Source organism: Ursus maritimus, unplaced genomic scaffold, assembly GCF_017311325.1.
Source record: "Ursus maritimus isolate PB19 unplaced genomic scaffold, ASM1731132v1 scaffold_2, whole genome shotgun sequence".
Lineage (NCBI taxonomy): Eukaryota > Metazoa > Chordata > Mammalia > Carnivora > Ursidae > Ursus > Ursus maritimus.
Window position 1 is genome coordinate 102,321,060 of NW_024424452.1, and position 16,161 is coordinate 102,337,220.

Sequence of the window (16,161 nt, forward strand, 5' to 3'; positions counted from 1 at the left end):
CAGGTACCTGCAGGAGAAGCATGGTGAAGGAAGGGCCAAGAGAAGGCAGGGAAGAGTGGCTGAACCAAGGGACCACTGTGATCATACCTGGGTTCAGAAAGCATTCCCTCTAACTTGCGTCCTCCTCCCCCACCTTTAAAAGCCTCTGGGGAGAAGCGGAGCTTCTGGCGCTGCTGAGGCAGCTGTGAAGTGACCTCTGAGTTTGGTGGCAGGTCGTATTTCAGGACATGGCTCTACCGCTCCAAAGTTCTCTGGAAGGCCTGGGACAAATTCTGTGCTGGGAAATACTTCCTCCCAGGATTCCCAGGCGTGAAAAGCCTTAGAAACAAGGACCCCAAACACAACAACCCCTTGGTATAACACAGGGGCCTGAGCCCCATTTATTTGCATAGCCAGAGGTTTCTGCCACAAGCTGCCATCTCAGACTGTGGGCAGCCATCTCCTTCCAGCCTGGGCAGGGGCAGGGAGAGACAGGCACACACATACAGAGTTCAGGTTCCCTTCTCTGAGGCCTAAAGAAATCATTTTCTCCTTTCCCGCAATCTCTACGACACTAGGTCTGTAAGGCCGGTCAACTTGCGCTCGCACGCGCAGAATCTGCTTGGGTTAAGCCCCAGATATTAAGGAAAACCCATGACACAAATTGTTCCTTTCATCACAGACACACACTGTGATGCTATCAAGGAACTAGCTAGTCTTGGGACGAGTGTACATACTTCCTTCTTTTGGACCCGTGGAAGAAATGGCTCCATGGGCCTGACCTGGACCTTCTATCACAGGGAGATGTAGGGGGGCCTTCCAGGGAACTACACAGCCCTGACCCTCTTCCTTGGCTACAAGGATGTTGTTCCTGCAGGGATCATCCAGATTTCGGCTCCAGAGTAAGACAAGAAGGCTGACACTGTCAGGAAAGGGACCTAGGGCTTATAGCATCTGAGTCCTGATGGGGGACAACTGCAGGGAACAGGACCAGGGAAACACGACCAGGCAGCAGCACGCTCAGTAGGTGAATCGCATCTTCTGTGAGTAGCCCAGTTTGTCCAAGTTGGGATGGCAGGCCAGCTGCACCATCGGGGGTGGCCCACAGAGCAGCAGCAGCACGTCGTCCCCTGGGGCGGGCAGATGCTCCCGGATCATGTCAGCCGTCACAAAGCCCTTGCTGTAGGCCCAGTCTGCAGTACAGAGGAGAGGAGAGAGCAGACACTCCAGACGCATGCTGGCAAGGGGGTAGGATACCATATAAGGTGGGGAGGGGTGAATCCGGCGTCAAGCCTCTTGAGAAGGGATCAAGTTGTAGCAGTAGCTGGGTGGGTATACTCAGCCCGCTTCAGGTTCACAGCCGCCCCTGCCAGCCTCCCCCCTCCTTCCAGAAACAGGCGTCAGAAGGAAAGGGCCCAGGAGAACACCACGTCTGTGCGCTCACACTTGGGCGTTTGGCAGGGTCACAGGGGTGGTTTCACTGAAATCAGAAGCCCCAGAGGGGAGAAGGCCCTGATCTGGAGATGTCCAGAAAGGGGGAGGGTACCTTCTGGGGGGTGATCCAGAGTGAACCAAAGCTTAAAGCGACTGGGGTATCGGGCCTGCAGCTCCTCCAGGTCCTCCCGCAAGATTATGTCCTTTTCAGTCTGAAAGGGGAAGCCAAGTCTTTAGGAACCTCCGCAGGCGCACGTAAAAGCAGTTCTCTGCTATAACGACTTTCCAGCCGGATGGAAAGAGAAGGCTAAAGTTCTAGGGAGGAAGCGAGACGTTTAGAGAGGCCGCACGAGGGGAACGGGAAGGGAGTAGTCCTTATCTACACAGGAGGAAGGAATAAAGATGGAATAGTTAACAAAGGAAATCCAAGGAGCGGCTTTCCACACTTGGAACTAGGTTCCTTAAATGTTTTCTTTTCATCTTCCCTGGGGGGCCAGGGGAGGAATCTGGCTCAGTGCTCCATCCTCCTGCTGGCAGGAGAGGGTCCTCTCCCTTGCAGGGGGACCTGGGGCAGAGGCCACAACAGGCACTGGACCGGCTGGGCCTGCCAGGGCCACACCTCTCAGCCCGCCTCTACCACAACTTTGAAGACCAAGGCCTGACGAAAGTAAACCCACCTGGTTGGCAAAAAGCAGAGAGCACTGGGTTGGATCTTCAGGGTCTTTCAGGATGGCCTGGATCAGCTGTAGCATCGGGGTGATTCCTGCAAACAGACAGCCCACGATGAGACAGGCTGGCCGCAGCCCCTCCCCTGTCCTCGCGCCTCAGCTGATCAACCTTTCATCTTCATTCTTCTCCTTCACCACTCCACTCCATCTTCCTGGAGCACCCTAATCCTCTGTCCTCCTGTATGTCCTGCAGCATGGACATTCCGGGGGAGAGATGCCCTTGACCCGACGCTCAACTTCGTATCTGGTAGGCGAACTATGGTCATGCTCTCTATTCACATAAGGTTATACTGTTGAAATCCTTCTAAGGAACCAATCTCAGACTCTTCCTCTGAAATCTATTGGAGTCTGGGACTCAAATGTCACAGATAACTATAAGTACCTACTGATTCAATGATGAAGGTTCGGGAACACTGGACTTGTGGGTTGAGAGCATGTGCTTTGGAACCGGACAGAGCTAGATACTAACCCTGCCTCTGGCCATCACTATTCAACCCTGTGGAGACCAGTGGACCTCTCTGAACCTTCACTGTTTTCATCTGTAAAATGGTAAGACTAGTATCTACTTCATAGATACACATGTAAAGTGACTAGCATAGTGTCTAATCTTTAGAAACGTCCAATATTTGTTCATTTTCTTCCTTCTCGACTTCCCTATTTCTAGCTGCTTCTCTACTGTCACCTAAAGATTATTAGATTCATTCAACTGGAGGTCTTGGGAGCGCCCACATGATTTATTTCTCTCATTCTATTAGTTAAAAAACAGTTGTTTTGGGGCGCCTGGGTGGCACAGCTGTTAAGCGTCTGCCTTCGGCTCAGGGTGTGATCCTGGCATTCTGGGATCGAGCCCCACATCAGGCTCCTCCGCTATGAGCCTGCTTCTTCCTCTCCCACTCCCCCTGCTTGTGTTCCCTCTCTCGCTGGCTGTCTCTATCCTGTCAAATAAATAAATAAAAAATCTTAAAAAAAAAAACAATTGCTGTTTTGTTTGCTTTCTACCTGATTATGATTTTTTCGGATACTGGGAAGTTCTAGGCATTGCCAGGAATCCCCTGATTAACAGCTTGGCTATGATTACCAAACCTTCTGAGAATCACTTGGGTGTTTTCACGGCAACAATCCACAATGGTGGGAGACAATGGCCCCTCAAGTGACACACACCTGTTCCGCCGGCAATCATCCCCAGTTTCTTCGCTACCTGGGGCTCTGGTGGAGATTTTTTGTTGGGCTGAATGCTAAAATTCCCTGAAAAGTCAAGTGAAGAGGGGGTGGAAGAAAAAAGTCAATACAGGGAAATAAGAAAACAAGTGCAGAACTCAAAATATGTCCTGGGCCCGTTTAGCAGCTGCTATGGAACCGGATCCCGGAGCTTGGGTGGTGGTTTGAGTTGAGCAGCCCTGACAACAATACACTTGAGGGACAACGGGGCCAGGACTATCTGTCCCATATTAAGTCAGTTTAGGGCCGCACAGTGAGTCATCAGCTGCCTCTGGCAGAGGGTCACTCCCTGGTGAGGGCGACAGGCATGGGGCCAGGTATGAATGTTTTCCCAAGTGGCACAGGGCAGCTCCCGAGGCTTGCTAATGCACGCAGCTGTTCCCAGGGGCAGGGAAGAAAGCAAGCTATCTCCAGCTATCTGAACTGCTCAGCCTAAGACGCAAATCTCTGAGGGACGGAAACAGAGACCTGGGTTTGCTTTAGGCATCTCCACAGCAGTCATGGCTGGAGAATTCTAGTGGAGAGGGAACCGATCCCTGTGGCAAATGCAGCCGAGAAGTATGCCTCTCTACCACATCAGTGCTATGTTTAAAGGAAGGGCAGCTCTGGGCCTTCCCCATGGGCGCACATGCACACACACGCTCGGCCACACTGTGCCAAGACGACAACGGCGCTGCAGAAGTGGGAGACAGGCTTGGGCAGGAGAGAGGCCATTACCTTTTCCAGTGTAAGTGAGCAACCCACTTGGCCCTCGAAACTCCACCACATCCCCAATCTTCAGGCTATTCAGGTACTGAGACATCTTCCCTCCCTCAGGAAATTTGGGGTGCACACCCTTCACGTAGATCTGATAAAACAGAACGGAACATACTTTATTTGGAATGTCACGACTTCTGAGCCGCCTGCTGACCGATCCTCCCTGAAGCGGGGGCAGGAATTACGCATGTGCCTCTTCCCCAATCCATGTACTTTCTTCATATGCCCGAAGGACACGTGTCTCCTGCTATCAAACAATTCTTGGAAGTTTACAAATCCCAGAAAGAGAAGGATAAGGAGCTCCTGGGGCTCCTTCCTACCCCCTTACCTTGATGACGAGATCCACGTAGCCTCGGTCCTCATCACTGGTGACAGGAGTGTACGGCCTGATGACCAGGCCGCCATCGATCCGGGCAGAAAGGTAGACATGTTTGCCTGGGGAACACGTGGAGAGCTACGTAAGGGCTGCTTGTAGACGACCCGCATTCCTGTTACCTTTCGAAATACTTAAGGAGTTTTCAGAGAACAAAGATGTCTTGCTTCCTAGCATGGTTCCAATGAGCTCCCAGGCAGGAAGGACCCCTTTGGGCTACCAGTTGTCCCCCTCCTAAGCCCCCCATTGGAGAAACTCATCAATTGCTGCCAGGACCTTAGCAGCGGCAGGTGAACTGAGGGTCTGAGCAATGAGAAAAAAAATTAGTGTTTGCTCAGGGGGAGGTATAAACAAATCCTGCGGGAAGGGGGAAGAACTGGTGAGTGTGAAGCATGTCTGGGGGCACAGAAGCCACACCCTGGAGTGGTCCAAGGGTCAGTGGTACCTCATGGATCCATAACTGGGTAGGGAAGGGGAGTCACCCTGTTAGGATACCAGGGAAAGGAGCCCACTCCACACTTTCCTTACCCACAGGCAGCCCCAGAATGTGGTGGGCGGTGGGCAGGGCAAAGCGGAACCTCTTGGTGTTGTGGCTCACAGTCTGGAGGATGGATGACACACACATTTCACCAGGCAGGTCTGGTGCCGCAAAGTCCCTTGGGGCATCCCAACCCCAGTGGATGGTCCCCCCGCTACCCGGGCTCCCTCCTTCACAACTTACCGTCTTGTCTAGAAGTCGCAGCAGGTACTTCTCATTGGGGTCCAGGAGAGTGGCCTTTGGCCGGCGGGACCTCCGAATCAAGTAGGAGCCCAGAGCCAGGCTGAGCAGAGTCAGCAGCCCCACCCCCAGGGAGGCCAGCAGGACAGGGCTCTGTGGGTAGAGGAGGCAGCGTGACCATCATGCTGGGGAAGAGCCGGGGACTGGGTGGTGACTGTCCCGTACGACCAGCCGCCCCAGGGATGGCGATCCCGAGCTCCAGCGCGGGAGCCTGTCAGGGCCAGAAGGGTAGCCTGGGCAGGGTCCCGAGCCCGACTGTGCGGTACCGGGACCCCGGCATCCAGAGCAGGTGCAGCGCCCTACGGGGCGGGGTCGACGGCGAGAGCCCCTGGTCCGGAGCGGAGTGCTCAGAACCAGATGGGGCTGTGTCCCCTGGTGCAGGGCACGGAGTAAGGGTCTCACCGGCTGGAAGCCCATGACCGCACACCTCGTCCTTCGCAGCCAGGCCCGCGGACAGATCCCACAATGCGCCGCGGGGCGGGCGGGAGGCGGGGCCTGGTGAGGGCGGGGCTGGCGGGCGGAGTGGCTTTGCGCCCCACCCCTTTGCTCCCAGACTCGGTGGCCCCGGGGCTCAGTAGCCCCTGGATTAATCCAAGATCTTTTAAGACCGCAGATCTCCCTCTCCTTCCCTTCCAAGCCTTCTGTCCCTGCCACTTCGATCCGCTGACCCCGAACAAGAGGGGAGTCCCGTCAAAGGTGGGGCACTGGAAATCAGAGTCTGCGGACGCTGCACAGAAAGCTGTCTGGCACTGAGCCAGAGCTGGGGGCCCACAGCTGAGCAGGAAAGGCTGAAATTCCCTTAGTTTTCCAACAGAATGAATTGCAACAGAATTGAACCGTCTGGTGGGAATTCCTTCAGGAATGAACAGTGTGGCATGGCAACTTCATTTCCTCGTCCCGCTTGACTGGTTTTGCTTGTAAGCGCCAGGCCATCGGGGCCACTGAGTAGCTTCCTTTGGGTCCAAATCCAGCTTCTTCTTCTTCTTTTTTTTTTTTTTAATGATTTTTTATTATATTATGTTAGTCACCATACAGTACATCCCCGGTTTCCGATGTAAGGCTCGATGATTCATTAGTTGTGTATAACACCCAGTGCACCATGCAATACGTGCCCTCCTTACTACCCATCATCAAATCCAGCTTCTTGTCCTGATCTGGGTTCTCCTAGCCTCAGGGTGAGCCACCTGGGCTGTGGAGGCAGACCAGACTGAGTTAGAATCTGGCCTCGGGCACGTACTGTCTCTGTGACCTGACTTGACTTCTCTGTGATTCCCCATCCTGAAGTGCATGTGTGCTCTTGTCTGTCTAGTCCGTTGGGGTTGTTGTGAGGCTTAAATGAGATCTGTAATGTGCCTCGTGTAACACCTGTTAGGGAGCAAAACACTTGACAGATGTCAGCTGCCTTAATGGCTCAGAAGATAGCTCTGATAGGGTTTTAGAGCTGAGCTCTGTCGGCCCCAAAATGGGACAAGAGGAGTCAGAAATAGATACTGAGAGCCACCGGAGCCACACATTGGCCAAAATAGCCATTCTTTCTCACACAGTTTCCCAACCAGACTGACATTTGCCCTTGGTTTCTTCTGAGGTCTCTTGCCTAGGCTGGTAGATATACATCTTCTCGTATTTTCACATCTTATCTCTGTGTGTTTGTTTCTTAATCTACTCTCCTTATAAGGCCACTAGTCATATTGGTAGGGCCCACCTTCCTGACCTCTTTAAAGACTCTATCCCCAAATACAGTTACATTCTGAGGCTAGAGGCTAGGACTTCAGTATGTGAATTTTGAGGGGGCGGGCGGGTGACACAATTCAGGCCATCATAGAGGGGTGCTATTTTAAATGCCATTGCTTCTTAAAATTTTGATTTCTAGTTGTACATTATTAGATAGAAATAGATCGACTTCCATGTGTTGACCTTGTATTCTGTGATCTTGTTAAAATCATTCATTGGTTCTAAGGGTTTTGTTTTGTTTTGTTTTTGGTAGATTTCTTAGAATTTTCTGTACGGACAATCATGTCATCTGTGAATAGAGATAGTTTCGTTTCTTCCTTTCCAGTCTACATGCTTTTTGTTTTCCTTGCCTTATGGCACACACTAGTACTTCCAGTACCGGTACCACCTTGTTCCCAATGTTAGGGAGAAAGCATTCAGTCTTTCACCATTAAGTCTGATGTTAGCTGTAGGTGTTCGTTTGTTTTGTAGCTGCCCTTTATCAGGCTGAGGAAGCTCCCTTCTATTCCTAGTTTTCCAAGAGTTTTTATCTTGCATGGATCCTAAACTTCGCCAAATATTTTATTCTATATCAATTGATATGATCATCTTTAAATTATAATATAGTGGATTGCGTTGGGTTTTCTGTTGTTAACAGTGAGCCAATGCTGCTTTCCTGGGATAAGCCTCACTTGGTTCTGGTGTATTGTTCTTTTTATATATTCTTGTATTTGATTAGTATTTTGTTGATAATTTTTACAACCATGTTCATGAGAAATATTGCTCTGTCGTTTTCTACTTCCCGTACTGTCTCTGTCTGGTTTACATTTTTAAAATGTGTTGTTGGGTCAGAATCCAAAGGAAGTTCACACATTCAATTTGTTTATGTCTCTTAGGTATTTTTAAATGTATACATGTCCCCTCCATCTCTTGCTTGCCTTTTTTTCCCCTTACAAATTTATTTACTGAAAAAACAAGGCTATACTCCTAACCACTATAATAAGTTGCTTGTAGAAGGTATTTGAGGCCCAGTGTCCCCAAAGCACAGCAGTCTCTAAGTCTGTAGATATTCCTGGGTGAATCATAGTATTAATTCCCAGGGGGTCCTACTGATTAAAAGGAAGGTGGGCAGTTGTTATCAGGGAGCTCTGTTGCTCCCTCTCAGATAGCGTGTTCTGTCCAGGGAGAAACCTATAGTCCTGGATGGTGGAGGGTTCATCTCTTACTTTCAGAGTGTAGATCAAAGAAGCGGATATGAGCATTTAGTGTGGGGGTCGAGGTCAGGGCGCCGGAGAATGGATTTCAACAGGGGTGCTAACAAAAGGATCAGAGGCAGGCAGGAGCCGCTGGGTTATGAAACCGGGGGAATCCAAGAAATAGAAAGTCGACAAATGGGAAAAACCATCACAGAACACATTTTCTGAGTGCCTATCATTTTTCAGGCACTAGTTTAGACATTGGGGGATATAGAGTTCCATAAGACACAGACCCTCTTTAGAGGAATTAATAATCTGGGGGTTCCAATCTTTAAAAAAGAAACATAACCAAAACCCCATTCTTGGCTTCCCATTGTTCTTAGAATAAACATCAGGCATAGCCTCCAGGCTCCCTAAAAAAAGGGTCCCTCTCTAGCTCTTCTTCCTCACATGGTGACAGACTCCATCTGCTTTCTCCCCTTTAGCCACACTCTCTTTCATTTTCTCAAACAGTCATTTTACTAGGGTCTTCGTAGTCTTTGCAAAACCATTCCTTTTGCCTAAAACTTTCATCCCCTATCCTTCCACCCACCCTTCACCTAGGTTTTTCTAACTTATTCAGAGATTGTTGTAGGCACAATTCTAAGATGGTGCCCAAGATTCCTACCCCTGTTGGACATGACCTGTAGACTCTCCTGCCTTTGAGTGTGGGTGGGACTTCTGACTATAATGGGACAGCCACTCACTTCATTAGGTTACTTTATATATGACTTGACTTGGTAGACCCCTGAGAGATTCGCCTGCTGCATGTGAAGGAGGGAACTGCCATGTTGAGGAAGGGCCATGGAGCTGGTACCTGAGGGCCGCCTTGAGATGCTAAGAGCAAGCCCCCAGACGACAGCCGGCAAGAAAACTAGGACTTTAATCTTGTAGGCACAACGGACTCAATTCTGCCAACAATCTGAATGAGCTTGGAAGAAGATTCTGAGCCTCAGGGGAGATTGTAGCCCTCGCTGACACCTTGTTTTCGTCCTAACCATAGGACCCAGATAACCTGTGCATGGACTCTTGACCCACAGAAACTGTGTGATTATAACTTTGTGTTATTTTTAGCTACTGTTTGTGGTGATTTCCATGCAGCAATAGAAAACTAATATAGAGCTGAACTAAAGCATCTATTCTTTATTTTTTTTTTTATTTTTATTTTTTTAAAGATTTTATTTATTTATTTGACAGAGAGAGACAGCCAGCGAGAGAGGGAACACAAGCCGGGGGAGTGGGAGAGGAAGAAGCAGGCTCTTAGTGGAGGAGCCTGATGTGGGGCTCGAACCCAGAACACTGGGATCACGCCCTGAGCCGAAGGCAGATGCTTAACCACTGCACTACCCAGGCGCCCCTCTATTCTTTATTTTTTTTAAGGTTTTATTTATTCATCTATTTGAGAGAGAAAGAGAGAGCACGAGTGGGGTGAGGGGCAGAGGCTAAGCAGGGAGCCTGATGTAGGACTCGGTCTCAGGACCCTGAGATCATGACCTGAGCCAAAGGCAGATGCTTAACCGATTGAGCCACCCAGGTGCCCCCAAAGCATCTGTTCTTTAGAGGAAGCTTTTTTCAGCCACTCCTATCCCCAATAACCCAGTCTCTTTAGACATCTTGACTCTGCTTTTTCTTAGCACTTACCACAACGGTTATATCTGATCCAATCTGTAGTCAGTTATTTTGTTTCCTGCCTAAATTTTCAGCTCCATGGGGGTAGGGACTGACATATTTCCAGTACCTCACAAAGTGCTTTCATATATTAGGGGTTCAATAAATATTTGGGGGTTATATACTGTTCTGGTATTACAGAAAACACAAGAAAGGAAAATTATTGTTCAATCTCTATGAACATAAGTGTAAAATTAATAAATAAAATATTAGCAAATTATAGCCAACAATTATTTATTTATTTATTTGAGAGAGAGAGAGAGAGAGTGAGATAGAGAGAGTGAGCAGGGGTGGGGGAGCAGAGGAGAGAATCTCAAGCAGACTCAGCACCGAGTGTGGAGCCCAGTGTGGGGAGCTGATGTGGGGCTCGATCCCACAACCCTGAGATCATGATCCGAGCCAAAAACAAGAGTCGGATGCTCAACTGACTGAGCCTGAGCCATCCAGGCAACCCTATCCAACAATTATAATTTTTTTTTAATTTTAAAGATTTATTCATTTATTTGAGAGAGAGCACGAGTGAGAGGAGCAGAGAGAGAGGGAGAGAGAATCTCAAGCAGACTCCATGCTGAGTGCAGAGCCTGATCTCACGACCCTGAGATCATGACCTGAGCCAAAACCAAGAGGCAGACACTTAACTGACTGGGTCACCCAGGCACCCCTCCAACAATTATTATTGTTATTTTTTAAAGATTTATTTATTTATTTGAGAGAAAAACAGAGAGAGCACAAGCTGGGGGAGGGGCAGGAGGAGAGGAACAAGCAGACTCCCCACTGAGCAGGGAGACCAACCTGGCGCCTGATCCCAGGACCCTAACATCATGACCTGAGCAGAAGGCAGACCCTTAACCAACTGAACCACCCAGGGGCCCCAACAATTATTTTAAAACAAACACAAAACAATAAACCATAATTATGTTGGATTTATCTCAAGAATGTAAAGACAGGAAATCTCTACATAAAATTCTCTGCATTAACAGATTCATGGAGAAGGATCACACGATCATCTCATTAGTTGCTGACAAAACATTTAATAAAATTCAACCCCATAATTCTTAGGAAGCTAGGAGTAGATGAGAACTTACTTAACTTGATAAAGATTATACATCAATATTCTACTGCAAATATCATATTTTAGATACATTTCCATTAATCAGGAACAAAGCTAAAATATCGGTAATCCAAGCCATTATTTAATATGGTATTGGAAGTCCTAGCCCAGGAGTTGGCAAACTTTTTCTGTTTGGGTTGAACAGAGTAAATATTTTAGGACACATGGTCTGTGTTGCAATTATTCTGCTGTGTTGTTGCAGCATGAAAGCAGGCACGGGTAATACACGAGTTAATGAAAGTGACTCTGTTCCATTACAACTTTATTTACAAAAACAGGTAGTAGGAAATATTTGACATGCAGGCCATAGTTTGCCAATCTCTGTTCCAGCCAATGCAACAAGATAAGAAAAATAAGTGAGGAATAAGAACTGAATGTGACAAAATAGTCATTATTGGCATAGAGTGTGCATCTGCATAGAGAGTTCAAGAGAATCAATGAGCTCACTATTATTAATAACAAGAAAATTCCAGATGATTTCTGGATACAAGATTAAACTAAAATATTAAAAAGTCCAGGACGCCTGGGTGGCTCAGTGGGTTAATCATTGGACTCTTGATTTTGGCTCAGGTCATGATCCCATGGGTCATGAGATTGAGCCCCGCACGGTGATCCGTGTTCAGTGGGGAGTCTGCTTGTCTCTCTCCTTCTCCCTCTGCGCCTCCCCCTGTTCATCCTGTCTCTCTCAAATAAATAAACCTTTTAAAAGTCCATTATATTATAATTGATAACTATAAAGTATAAATCTTATAGTAATAGTTGAATATATTAATATCAACAGAATATATAAATTATCTAGGAATAAATATAATGAAGGAGGTGCAAGGCCCTGATGAGAAAATTACCAAATTCCCTTAAAAGACATAAAAAATTCTTTCCTATTTCAGTGGCAGGCAGCTCCATCTTTCCAGTGATTTGGTCAAAAGCTTTGTGGAGTTATTCTTACTGTTTCTCAAACCCTACAACCAATCGTTCAGGAAATGCTCTTGGATCGATTTTCAAAATGTACTTAAAAATCTAACCACTTCTCACCACCTCTACTGCCACAGCTCTGGTCTAAACCACCTTCTCTCACTTGGACGCCCGTGGAAGCATCCTCATTAACCCTGTTTCCATCCTCGTTTCTCTACAATCTATTTGCTACACAGCAGCCAGAGTAATCCTTTCATAACTTTAGTCAGATCATGTCCCTGCGATCTCTCTGCCTCACACTTACTTATTCTGCTCATTGCCTTGCCCACTTTAGTATATGCACCCCACAAGGGTAGCCATCTTGGTCTGCTTACTAATGCATCCTGAGTGCCTACAAGAGTGCAAATAATAAAAGAGATAACCACTGCCCCGAGGAAAAATTATACATGAAAAAGAAAATCATCACAGATTGCTTCTGGGAAATCAAACAATCAAGCAATCCCTAAGCACAGTGTAGCTGCTCGGTTGTCTTGCCACATTTTCATAAACCCAGTTGCTAAGGAAACAAAGAAACTGCTATTACCCGTGACACAGCAGGTAGCTTGGACTTCATGATGCAATAATTCCCTTTGCTCCCTGCCCCAAGTTCTTCCTGCGAAGAGCAGCGCACCTGTGTCACAGCTGAGAAATGCCAAACTGTGGAAACTCTCAGTCTTATTTTTTTTTTTTTAAGATTTTATTTACTTATTTGACAGAGAGAGAGACAGCCAGCGAGAGAGGGAACACAAGCAGGGGGAGTGGGAGAGGAAGAGGCAGGCTCCTAGCGGAGAAGCCTGATGTGGGGCTCGATCCCATAACGCCGGGATCACGCCCTGAGCCGAAGGCAGACGCTTAACCGCTGTGCCACCCAGGCGCCCTGAAACTCTCAGTCTTATAAGGGCACTGCTAGCAAACCCAACCTTCGCCCCTCTGGGAGACATTATCTGTATTTCTTGGTTCAGGAAACATCTTCTCTGAGGAGGGAGAGGAGACCTTATTATTCCGCAGTGTGTCTGCAGTACTAGGTCTCTAAATCTCTCCAGAGAGAGTTGCTGTCTTTTAAAACCAATCTGCCCTCTGCTGGGCCGGAGACACTAGCTCTAGCTCCCAAGGCTGTTTGCTGTACAAACATCCTTGAAAAGAGAGCCCAAGACACGGAGAAACGCCTTGGAGGACTGCCTGCCAAAGCCTTGTTCAGCAGTGAATGCTTCCCGTAAGCGTCAGGATGTGATCATGGAGAAAACTATATGGGAAGAACGAAAGGATAGGTGTCTAAATTTGCGGAGTAGCATAAAAGGCTAACACCTTAACTGTCGTGGAAAGGAATTGTGTATTACGCTAATCAAACGATGGTAACGTATGTCTATTATTTGGAAATATGGATGCAAATAAACACCGGAAGAAACCGTTAAAAGGGCTGAAAGCAGTTAGGTCAGGTCACACTCACTTGCTTTCCTTCCCGCCCATCTCTAGGTCTGCTCTTTCTCGCTCACCTGTGCTGGTTCCCCTTCATCTACTCAGCCTCCTCAGTCCTTGAAAACCTCATGGTTTTAAGTGCTGACAAATTTCAAAATTTGCAACCGGGAGGTCATTAGAAATCTTGACCAGAGCTGTTTTGGTAGAGTGATAGAGGCAAAATCCTGAGTGGAGAGCGTTTGAGACATTCATAGATTTATAAAGTCTGGCTCTAGCCCCTTTGAGGGTTCAGATCATCTTTCTATTACAAATCCCAAGTAAAACCTTAAATGTGACAAAACACCACAATTCAAATATGTAGAATCATGAAGTTAAAAAGAAATCCTAGTAGAAATTCCTTAAAACTTAAGACTCACAAGTTCTGTTCTTTATAGGCATTTTTCTAGATATAGTTTATGCATGCCGTGATTTACTCACTGAGCTCGTGGTTTTGCCTTTTGTGGCTAAAATACTTTTTTGATCTGTCTGCTATGTGATAATTGCATTTCCTCCTTGCATAATTTTGACACTTTCTGCTTTTGAAAAATTGCTTAAAAGCAGTGTCATCCAGGGGTGCCCGGGTAGCACAGTTGGTTAAGCGTCTAACTGTCGGTTTTGGCTCAGGTCGTCGTCTCAGGGTCCGGGTCTCAGGTGAGATGGAGCTCAGCGAGGAGTCCGCTTCAGATTGTCTCTCCCACTCCCTCTGCCCCTCTCTCTTGTGCTCTCTCTCTCTCTCTGTGTCTAAAATAAACAAACAGATCTTTTAAAAAAAGAAATAAAAGTGGTGTCATCCTGTCAGGTCTGCTGCTGCTGATTCACTGGAAAGCTGGTTTCTCGACATGGGCACTGGTGACATTTTGGGTGGGCTCATTCTTTGTCGTCAGGGCAACATGTTCCATCTGTTGAGGTGTCTTTAGCAGCTCTCCCGGCCTCTTTGCACTAGATGTCAGTAGCGTCCCCCAGTTGTGACAATTAGAAATGTCTCCAGATGTTGCCAAAGGTCCCCTGGTGGACGAGGGGGGACAAAAATCACTCTGGTTGAGATCCGCTGTTGAGGAGCGGGTCAGGGAACCATGCAGGGAGACTGGGAAGAAGATACTTGTACAGAGAGGGTAGAATGGAACCGAGCAAGCAAAACCATACCTCATTTTATCTTTGCCTTAGTTGTGTCTTTGTCACTCTTTGTTATTTAAAACAGTCCCCAGTCCTCCGGCAATGCTGTGTGTTTCCTTATCTGCTCGCCTTACGGTGTATCTTTCTTGCGGAGGCACAGGTTGGGGGTAAGAAGCCAATATTCAAAGATAATTAATGCTTTCCATGGGCACAGAAAGAGCTCTGGGAATGACGGAGATTCTCTCTCTTTCTTTCTTTCTTTCTTTCTTTCTTTCTTTCTTTCTTTCTTTCTTTCTTTCTTTCCTTCCTTCCTTCCTTCCTTCCTTCCTTCCTTCCTTTCTTTTTCTTTCTTTCTTTCTTTTCTTTCCTTTCTTCGCCATTTGTTTCTTACCCTTTGTTTTCCTGTCCGCTACCTCCTCTGTGAGTAGTACTGATGAGGGAGCGGCGGGCTGGCTGAAGACCGCGCAGAAGCCTACACTCTGCAACCGCCCCTCCCCAACCCCTGGGTGGGGATGTGATGTTCCTCCCGGAAGCTCCCAACTATCTTTAGGTTAATGCCTTGCTAGAGGGCAAAACAACCTTAACTTGACAAAGGCAAGGCCTCTGGCATCCTGTGAGTCTTCTTTAACATATGAAAGTACTTTCTCAACCTCCCTGTTTCCTTACCTCCCCCAACCCCATAGTGTATCATCAGCCACCCCCCACAACCCGGGGCAGCAGCTCTTTCTGCCCGCGGTTCTGTCCCCGTGCTTTAATAAACCACCATTTTGCACCAAAGACGTCCCAAGAATTCTTTCTTGGTCCTGGGCTCCGGACTCCACCCCACCGAACCTCACCTATATTCCACAACCACATCAGTACTGTGCCTCCATGTTTGACCGTACACGGTAGTAGCAGATACAGCCAGTTGTCCAAAGTGGTTTGTTGGTTTACACCACCACTAGCAGTACGAGTGTTCGCATGTCTCTACCTCAGAAGTTCACAAGTATTTCCTTTTCTTTCTTTCTTTCGTTCTTTCTTTCTTTTCTTTCTTTTTTTTTGAGAGAGAGAGAGAACAAACGTGTGTGTGTGTGTGTGTGTGTGTGTGTGTATGCATGGGGAGGTGGCGGGGAGAGACAGAGGAAGAGAGAATATTAAGCAGGCTTCCTTTACGCTGTTGTAAGCTGCATTTTTTTTTTAAATCTCTACACCATTGGTATTCCAATTTTGTCAGTTGTGTTCTTTTTTTTAATTGTTTAAAAAATATATATATTTTAATTTAAATTCAATTAATTAACATACAATGTATTATTTGTTTCTGGGGTACAGGTCTATGATTCATCAGTGCTCATTACAACACATACCCTCCCCAGTGTCCATCGCCCAGTTACCCCATCCACCCACCCCCCTCCCCTCCAGCAACCCTCAGTTTGTTTCCTATGATTAAGAGTCTCTTACGGTTTGTCTCCCTCTCTGGTGTCATCTTGTTTCTTTTTTCCTCTCTTCCCCTGTGATCCTCTGCCTTGTTTCTTAAATTCCCCAAATCAGTGAGATCATATGATAATTGTCGTTCTCTCATTGACTTATTTCGCTTAGCATAATACCCTCCAGTTCCATCTATATTGTTGCAAATGGCAAGATTTCATTTTTTGATGGCTGTGTAATATTCTATT

General features: G+C 47.3%; 1 protein-coding gene across 1 annotated transcript; it reads right to left on the reverse strand.

Annotated features, from left to right (window-relative positions):
• Positions 1–351: 351 nt before the first annotated feature.
• Positions 352–5,729, reverse strand: LOC103657726 (NADH-cytochrome b5 reductase 1). Its single transcript, XM_008685135.2, has 9 exons — positions 5,669–5,729; positions 5,210–5,359; positions 5,017–5,089; positions 4,444–4,550; positions 4,077–4,206; positions 3,303–3,386; positions 2,091–2,176; positions 1,526–1,625; positions 352–1,172 (listed from the first exon to the last, which is right to left on the reverse strand). The coding sequence occupies exons 1-9, from the start codon at positions 5,681–5,683 to the stop codon at positions 1,000–1,002; spliced, it is 918 nt and encodes a 305-aa protein (XP_008683357.1). The 5' UTR covers positions 5,684–5,729; the 3' UTR covers positions 352–999.
• Between the last annotated feature and the right edge of the window lie 10,432 nt (positions 5,730–16,161).

Coding starts and splice junctions, on each gene's coding strand:
- LOC103657726 (XM_008685135.2), bottom strand. Junction 3,387..4,076: donor GCTCACTTACACTGGAAAAG/GTAATGGCCTCT, acceptor TTGACTTTTCAG/GGAATTTTAGCATTCAGCCC. Junction 2,177..3,302: donor GATGATTGCCGGCGGAACAG/GTGTGTGTCACT, acceptor GTCTGTTTGCAG/GAATCACCCCGATGCTACAG.